Source organism: Populus euphratica, unplaced genomic scaffold (genome assembly GCF_000495115.2).
Source record: "Populus euphratica unplaced genomic scaffold, PopEup_1.0 scaffold5.1, whole genome shotgun sequence".
In the NCBI taxonomy this organism is placed as follows: domain Eukaryota; kingdom Viridiplantae; phylum Streptophyta; class Magnoliopsida; order Malpighiales; family Salicaceae; genus Populus; species Populus euphratica.
In genome coordinates, this window is record NW_011499848.1 from 4884447 (window position 1) to 4894422 (window position 9976).

General features: G+C 26.2%; 1 protein-coding gene across 5 annotated transcripts in view; it reads right to left on the reverse strand.

Annotated features, from left to right (window-relative positions):
- RGLG4 (Ca(2)-dependent phospholipid-binding protein (Copine) family) overlaps window positions 1-3109 on the reverse strand; it is a 7245-nt gene extending 4136 nt beyond the window's left edge. The window contains exons 1-2 of one of the 5 annotated variants that reach the window (XM_011015991.1): window positions 2958-3109; window positions 2397-2695 (exon numbers count right to left, since the gene is read on the reverse strand). In XM_011015991.1, the coding sequence (XP_011014293.1) occupies window positions 2397-2690 (294 nt within the window). In that variant the 5' untranslated portion in view covers window positions 2691-2695; window positions 2958-3109. Of the gene's footprint in view, window positions 1-2396; window positions 2699-2860 lie in introns of all 5 variants that reach the window. The other 4 variants (XM_011015970.1, XM_011015998.1, XM_011015984.1 and 1 more) reach the window with 4 other exon arrangements.
- Window positions 3110-9976: the final 6867 nt, after the last annotated feature.

A 9976-nucleotide genomic window follows, 5' to 3' on the forward strand; every position in this document is an offset into this window, starting at 1 on the left:
CGTGGATCACGTGAACTCATTTACATTTTTCTTTGTATGATTTTATTTTTACAGATACCGATCTAAAATGACTAGAATAGTTTATAAATACATTGGAATTGACTACAAATAACAAGGCTAAAGATGAATTTTGAGCATCAAATCTGAAATTTATTTTCTCATAGAGTTAATTAAAAAAAATACAATTCTGCTGTAATATATATATAATCTTAAAAAATAAATAAAAATATTAAGAAAATATAATCTTAATATATTTTTAATTGTAAAACACTTTCACTAACCACTTTACATTATATTATTAAACACACATTAAAACTTGGTTCATGATGAAATTGAATCCAGCTCCCGTTCCCATGGTGCAGGATAAAAATGAGTTGCAGACATTTTAGACATTTTATAATTAATAATATTTAAAGAATAAATTTAGATAATGACTAGATAAATTCCACCACCCACTTAATCAATTACTTAACTCCTTAAAAAGTGGCTGGGGTCCCCATAATTGAAAAAACTTGCTTTTCTTTATTATCTTATCCAACTTTCACGTTTCCATCGAGCAGAAGAAACCGTGTTGACGACGTGATGACCAAAAACGCGTTGGCTTTATAGCCAGTGGTTGGCAATCATGGCCCCTCTCTCCTCTCAGGGTATCATGTCACGTGGAGTGTATGATTTCTTTCGTTTCATAATTGACAGTTTCAACTTCGATTTTTATGAATTCATATCGAATGTTTCAGTGAATATTTGGTAGGAATTTGTTTAATATTTGATTAACTGATGTTACGAATAACAAGAATTTATAAAAAAATCACTCTAATTTTTTTTAAAATTTAAAAACACTTTTAAATCACATATAAATATAATTTCAAATGTAAAAATAAACTATACATATAGTTATATCTCTTATTTTCCTTGGTTTAAAAAAATTGTGTTCGCACCGTGATAATTTGAAGTTGTTTTGATAATTAGGACTGTTCAGAAATGTGATTAGATTATATTTTTTAACGTTTTATTATTTTAATCTGTTTATTTAAAAATAAAAAAGATATTATTCTAATATATTTTTAAAACTTTGTTTTAAAAAATAAAAAATAATTACCACTATACTCCCGAATACCCCTTAAAAAACACATGGAAATCGAAGGATTAAATAAAAAACACGTTTCGTGGGTGTCTGTGTGTTTTCCATGACCCTGTATATCTCAGGAGTGTTTGTCCTTGGCCGTTTGGCGCCGGGAAAAAAAGAGGTTAAGATTAACGAAACAAATTCAGAAAAATAATGAAAATTCATTTTTCTTTTTTTTTAAAAAAAATAACATGAATGTTCTGTTCAGCCCTTTCAAAAAAAAAAAATGGCTGTTATGTGGCTTTGTTGGATGTCATCAGTTTCAATAAAATGATAGCATTTTACAAATAAAATGTCAAATAAATACTTATTGTCTTCGATTTGAAAATTTTCATTGGAATTGCATTTCAATTAAGTTTGTAAAAATTTAGAATTTTTTTTTTTAAATTTAAATGTATTAATATAAAAAATATATTTTTAAATAAAAATATTTTTAAAAATATCCTACAGTGGATAATCCAGGCGGAAAAAGAAAAGCTGGCGTCTGGGCCACACAACAGTACTGTCGTGACTTTCTTTAACAGAAAAAATAAAAGCACTTGCGATACTTGGACTGGTTGGATATCAAACTTTTCCATTGTTATTTTTTCTTATTCCATGGAGAATTGTAATTTTTTTTTGTTCAAGTCTGTTTAACAGTGTATTTGAAAAGCATTTTTAAATAAAAAAATTAGTATTTGAAAAGCATTTTTAAATAAAAAATTTAAAATTTTTTTAATTTTAAATTAATATATTTTTTATATTTTCAAATAATTTTAATATAATAATTTTTAAAAATAAAAAAATGTTATTAATACATTTTTTAATTAAAAAATATTTTTAAAAACAATTACACCATGCTCCCAGATACAAAAGGAGGAAGTAGTATTTGAAAAGCACACGAAACGGTATGACGTGTAGTGGAGAGTGCAAATTGATAAGAATATTCCCTGAGATTCCATCAGAGAAAAGTCAGATCAGACAAATTGATTAAGACACTGTTTAAACCGTAATTTCAAAAATAATTATTAAAAAATATTTTTTATATTTTTTCAATTTAGAAAACAATCACATTAATACTCCCACAACACGCCAGACAACACAGCGGCTAACCAGACAAATTTTCCGCAAGTCATCAAGAAATTAATATCCATTCTCTTATCGAATAATATATGTGCGTGTGTGCAGAGTTTGCTCAATAAGTGGATAATTACCTATCCTGAATGAAAGATATCAGCGAGGCTTCCAAGAAAATGAAAGAAAATAATTAAAGAGGATGATTGGCACGTACCTGTTCCAATGAAGAAAAATTATCAGGGATGAAACTATATTTCTGCTTGATGGATTGCTTCTTCTCCAATTTGGAACCACCCTTTGCTTGACTGCTAGTATCACTACCAGTGGCTCTAGCAGTAGTACTCAGTGACGATGATGGCTCCTTGGACATTATTCTTGGATGATACGGATACGAGGTCGAAGACGAAGGTGAAGATATTCCTCTTGTAACTATGTTACTATTTCTGCTTCTCCCACCATGGCTATGACTTCTCTGCTTAGACCTGGCGTGTGAAAATACCCCACCCATATCATCTTCTTCGTTCAAGAAAGGGGCGAGATGAAAGAAAAATATAGAGTAAAAATAATGTTAGTTTGCAGGAAAGATCGTGGAAGCAGCAGGTTAGTGGATTGTTATCAGGAGAGAATTGATGCTGTGCATATACTAAAGAAAGAAATCAAAAGAGTTAGTTAACTTGCCTGTGCTGTTTAATGGGCAGATGCTTAAAGGAGAAAAGGATTCTTGAGGTGGAGGATTGCGTGGAAAAGATGAAAGGCACAAGATGCTTTTAATTACCAGGGGAAAGGGAAAGCCAAGACAACTGCTCTTAATTTCCCTGGGTTTTCTACTTTTATTTCACAGACAACACTCCCTAGCAAATTCTGAACCCGGCTGAGCAGTAGCTGTTGGATAAGCTAACTCCACAGCACGGGGTACATATATAGCCGCGAGATGCTCTTGACTTTTTCTCTTTTTTTTTCATAAAAAATATTAAATAAAGTTATGATTTTTAAGTTTTTTTTTGTAAAATTATATTTAAAAATCTTGGATTTCACGAAAATATTTAATTTAGGAGTAATATTTATAATATTAATAAAAATATTAAATTTATATAATTTAAATTTAAGCAGACCTGATTACAATATCAATCTTAATAATCTTGAATATGGATCTAGTTGTAAGGTCATGTTATAAAGATATGATAATTAAATAAATTAATTTTAAAAAAAAATAATCGTAAAAAAAATGAATAAAGATAAAGAAAAAAATCTGAATTATTTGGGTTAATTATTTAAATTGGGTTAACCTATTAGACATGGGATCCATGTTGTGAAAGTTTGAAAACTAAATAGAAAAAAAAATTAACGGGTCAGCCCAAAATTAATTGAGCTAACCAGTCAACCAGGGTTAAACCATTATATCCAAAATTTATGTCATGAAAGTTTGATAACTAAATATTTTTTTTTAATATTAATAGACTGAATTAAATAAAAAAATCTATTAAAAAAACAATAAAAAACATTATCATTTTTGTCGTGGACTGCACTATGCGGTCCATGGTCAAGGGTATAAAAATAACAAAGAAGCAAAAAAAACTAGAAGTATCAGTCGATAACTAAATAAAAAAAATTAATATTGGTAAACTAAATTAAATAAAAAATATATTAATTAGAAGAACTACAAAAAGAAAAAACCTAATGAAAAAATGAAAAAAATCTAAATTAATTGGGTTAACCCGTCAAATTGGATATCTATATTATGAAAGTCTGATAACTAAATAAAAAAAAAAATATTATCAAAATACTAAATAAAAAAAAAATATCAGCCTCTTTACTGTAAATTGTACCATGTAATCCATGATGAAAGACATGAAAAGGAAAAAAGCAAAAAAATAATAAAAACATCAGCTTTTTTATTATAAATTGCATATAATACTAATAGATAAAATTAGAAAAGAAGAATCAGTGAGAAAAAAATAATTTAAATCAACAGGTTAACCTGTCAAATCACGTTAACTTGTTAAATCTGATATTCATGTCAAGAAAGTGTGGTAACTAAATAAAAAAAGATTTGATATTGATGAACTAGATTATATATAAAAAAGATTAATTAAAAAGGAAAAGGTAAAAAGAAAAAGCCAATGAAAAAAATATGAATCAACTGGGTTAACCTATCAAACTTAAGATCCATGCTAAAAAAATTTGATAATTAAATAAAAAACAATTAAAAAATAAAAAAAATTAAAGACATCAATTTTTTTGTCATAAACTGCAAAATTGAATCAACTGGTTCAATCCATTAAACCATATTAATATGTTAAACATGGAATCTATATTATGCGAGTGTGACAACTAAATAAATAAAAATTTAATATTGAGAAGCTCAGTTAAACAAGAAAAATATCAATTAAAAAAATTAAAAAAAAAATCTATAACTAAAAGGTATTTACTTTTCATTATATATTTGCATAGTACAATTTATATTAAAAAATTGATTTATTTTGGTTATATTTATAATATTAAAAATAAAAAAAACACTCATAAAAACAAATAATATAAAAAAAAAAAGAGAAAGAAGAAGAAGAACATGTACACTGGAAAGTCAAGAGTCGTGGTTAATTGCGGAGGGGGGTAATTGCATTGGAAAGTCCCTGTACTTAGTTGACTGGGTTAATTGAGTCCCTGCGCTTCTAAATTGATGGATTATGTCCATCTACTTTTAACTACGACTGAAACACATACCTCCGTTTTTCACAGGTGATCAGTTGATGAAAATCGCAGCAAACAAACGACATATGAACGTTCCTACTGTCTTGTCCGACACAACGGTCATTTAAAAGAGCATTTTATTCATTTGTGACTGGTTAAATTTTTTGTTGTTTTGATTAGATAAAAAAACCAGGACTTGTTTTTAAGATGAAGGTTGATGTTTTCATGGCTTTGGATCGACAAGAAACGAAAGCATGGTTTGATGGAGAATTTTGAAGCATGACTGTGAGTCGCTTCCAGCCTTTCAGGGTTAGAAGGAGGGGGGGGATGATTTCCCATTCCTGATCATTCCCTTCTATCATTTTATTTTATTTATAAAAAAAACACCTTGAAATAAAAATAAATTTCGTTTGTTCATTTCTTATGATATTTTAAATGCTGGGATAATAGCGTCTAGGGTGTTTCTGTTCTTTTCTTTTCAGTGACTGCCGATTTTGTTTTGCTTGCATTTGTGAAATTTAATCAATCATGTATTTGTATTAATTTATGTTATAAATATGTAAAAAATAATAAAAATAAATTGTATGTTGAAATAACTAAAATCAAATATAAAAAAAATTAAATGAAATAACTAAAATCAAATATAAAAAAATTTAAAATTCTAAATAATCTATATATTATGGATGCTTAGTCTTAATCTAAATATAATATATATATATATATATATATAATTAAACTAAAAATATTATTCTATCTTTAATCTTTAATGAATAAAATTAAATAAATATTACTTAACAAAGTACTTATGGTTTATAATTGTTTTTTAATGACAAACAACTTAATTTGTCCAGATATGATCTGTTATATAGTTTGGTAAATCTATCAATTTGTCTCTACATTTCTATCGTATCCAATTCTCTAATATATTATGCTGTTCAAAATTTTCATCTAGTTTGACATAATTAGGTATTTCAATATCCTAATAAAAATGCACACGAGCTATACAATATCTTTAAAATTTTAAAATTTTTGATTAATTTTAAATTTTTTTATTTCTTATAATATTTTGACTGATTGTTTCTAATACATCCTCATCTCAAGTGCATTTTTAAATTGAAATATATAGTTTTTTTTTAGAAAAAAAACTAACATGGTGGTAAGTTGGAGGGTTAAATACTATATAATAATATAATAAACACAGTTAAAAAAATATGAGGTATTTCAAACTACTAATTTATCCTCTAAATGTTCAAATGAAGTAACATCAAAGCGACACGAAAAGTGGGGTTTGACGAAGGGTACAATGTAATTAAAGAAATCAAGGCTACAGGGACTTAATTCATCAAGTTAAAAGTAGAAGGACAGTTAATTAAATCTACTAATTAGTACGAGGACTAGGTTCTCAATGCAAGTCATATTCAAGATGCCCTTTCTCGTGATATAAATCATCTCTTAATATATATATTTTTCTAACAATATATGAAAATAATATTTTTTTATTTTTTAAAAAATATTTTTAATACTAAAATATCAAAATAAATATAAAAAATAAATTATTTTTTAAAAGAAAAAATAAAGTTCGGCCACTCCGTCTGGAACGCAATACCGAGTGGGGGTTCATCTCATTCTTTCCACGTGTAGAACTTTAAATGTACTGCACAGAGCCGTCAGCCCATCATGGTATTCGTCTTGTTGCCCTGGCCAGGCTAGTAGGTTAGAAGCACCGATTGTTTTAGTCCATTTAATTGGATCCAGTTATCTATAATTATTTTTTATTTTTTTAACATACTGGCTGCTCCCGTGCCGTTACGTGACGATTTTAAAATTTTAATTTTATTTAATTATCAGTTAATCAGGGTAAATATTCTTAAAAAACTTTAATTATTTACATATAAAGAGAGAAAAATATTTTTCAAGTCAAGATTTCATTTGCTTATAAATGCAATTTCTTGTTTCGATAAGAAGCGTGCATTTTTTACAGGTAGTGTGATTTTTTGAACGATAACCTGACACGGCTAAAATAAATCTAAATTAAGACTTGCTATATTTATTTTTCCTGTCGAGTAAACAGGCTTTGGATTGTGGGTGTAAGGATGAGCTTTTAAGGCTTTTAATGGTATTTGTTAATAAGGATCCTTGACACCAAATACGAACCTAGAGATGTTGGTTCCCGTGACATTATTATGCAATAAAAATAGTAAATTTAAAAATTTTCAGTCATGAGCTAGATAAATTCAGAGATATTCAAAGTTTATTTGAAAATTATATGTTTTTTTTTTTGTGATATAGAGTTGGATTATTATAAATTATAAATTATCTAAATATTCAACTTTTAATAGTATTTAATGAAACCACCAACAAAATTTCTTTTAAATTCTTTTACAAGAAAGGGGTTGCTATATTGTACATTAAATTGCTATTATTTTATCTTAATTTTTATGTACTGTAGTGTCATTGCCCTTCTTTTACTGGGAAATAACATGTAAATCATTCTATTTATATATAAAAAAATAAATTATAAAAAATACCCATAAATAATATCATATATATTTCTAGGCTAATAATTTTAGTAGTTTATTTGACTAAGTCTTTACTTGATTGTTTACGTGTCTATAACTATAATACCTTTAATTAATTATATTTAATATCTCAAATTATAAAATCTATTTATAATCAAATTATACTTGATTAATTATCCTTTTTAAATATGTAATGTATAGCTTTTTTTTAACATGATTAATTAAATTTTCTGGCTCATGTACAGAATTATTGTGGAATATAAAATAAAATAAATAATTTAAATTATTACTATCTTGATAATTAATTAATTTATATTTTTAAAAATATATAATATCCAACAATTTACCATCATACTTTTGATTTTTAAACATCATAAACCACAGGCCACTTCAGCAAGCAATGAGCACGCAGTCAATTATCACAAGGCTACTGTACCGGAAGATTGATTTAACACTGCATCATTTCTAGATATAAAAAACATCGAATGTCCCTCTATGCGACCATCTTGAACGCGAACCAGTATAAACTACATCATTGTTATACGCCATGCTACAGATCATTTTTCTTTTTCAATGCGAGGAAAATACTTAAGCCACGCTAACAAGTTTTTCAATATAAAATAAAATTTAAATAATATAAAAATTAACTAGATTGATTTTATAAATTTTAAAATAAAATAAATAAAAATATAATTTGATTCAAAATAAAATTTAAAATAATATTTTCTTAAACATTAATATAATAATATATGAATCGATTCAAATTAATTTGAGTTAATTATTAAATTTATATTCAAGATCAGAAAAATATAATAATTTTATAAAGGATATATTCAAATAAATTATAAAGTACAATTTTAGTTGGTTAAATATCGAATGATAAAATTAAAAAAATATATTTAAAATTATAATAAATTTATGTTAATTTGTAAAACCCGTGATTTTGGTTATTGGACCAAATAATCCTGTCAAAATAAATGAAGATAAATTTTAAAATATAATTTTAAATAAATTTAATGTTAAATAAAAAAATAAAAATAAATAAATTATACTATATAAAAAATCAAATGGTGTTTTGCAAGGAGGTGAACAAGTAACTCATCTTCTCTTTATTTTTTCTCTCCTGTTGATTAATTAATAGTCTCTGATGATATATTTTTATAATTTAAAATTATATTTGAATTGATATTTTGAATATGACATAATAAATGAAGACCATCAAACATGCGATATTTTTTTAGTTTTAAGATAGTTACCCAGTAAGTACCTGACTGACGAACACGGATCCAACCAGATCATATCACCGGGAGAAAAATAAAAATAAAAAAAACCGGGAAAACAATTTTCTCGGAGAAAAATAAGACAAGGGGTGGGAAAATGAAAAGGGTGAGTTTTTTTTTCTTTTTTTGGTAGTTGTTGAACAGCTGGCTGGACCATGGAAACTTTTTGAAAACTGTAGGGATGACGACGATAGATGCCAATCTATATTCTATAAGGTGGATTCAGAACTTTATGAAACCAGGCAATATAAATAAAGTCTGTATATAATTTTTTAGTTGATCAAAACAAACTCGTTATGTACGTAGTTAAAACATTGACGCGTAAGTAATACTCTGACGTGGACTCACATTGACAGCGATTTTGTGAATATCACTGCACAGAATTAGTTATTATTGTTTGTTTTTATATTTTAAAAGTATTTATTTTTCAAATTAATATATATTTAATGTTTTAAGATTATTTTGATGTGTTATAATTAAAAATAATTTTAAAAATAAAAATATTATTTTAATATATTTTTAAATAAAAATACTTTTAAAAACAACCATAATCTCACTCTTATTATTAAATCATTATAATACAGCGATCTCATAGATATTGCAACAATTAATATTTCAAAAACAAATCCCCTGTGTAAATCATTTTTTATTAAAAAATCACATGGTGAGCTAGAATTTAATAAATTAGCGAGCAAACTTTGAAAAATCTAGATAAAATTAAAACAAGATGGAAATAAACAAAGAATAGAAACGAAGAACATAGTGTGAAATTTACATGTTTTATTAAATTAGAGTTAATTTGATATTATGATAATGATATTTTTTTAAAAATATATTTTTTAAAAAATTATTTTTTAATACCATGATTTAAAAACATTAAAAAATTAATTTTTAAAATACTTTCAAATCTATAAACAAACTTGCCCTTAAATAGCAATCCAAATGCGTATAATAATAGATCATCGTAAGCTTTTAATCTATTTAGGTTGTTTGGTAGCATGATAATTATTTTTTTAAAAAATATATTAAAATAATATTTTTTATTATGATTTTAAAATAATTAGAAAAATAATAATATATATATTTTTTAAAATAAATTTCCTGAAACACGCGGATAACCGCGGAAACTAAACACAGCATCAGGGTGCTGTGAGGAGTCCTGAGGGCTGAGATATGTTTTCCAAGAGGCTTTGAGCAGTGGAGGTGGATCGCACGACTTTTACGGTTCGCCGAGCATGATCGGGAGGAGACGATTGATGCTTCGTCCACGTCACTTTTTGTAAATTTTGTGGAAGGGCCCGGAATAA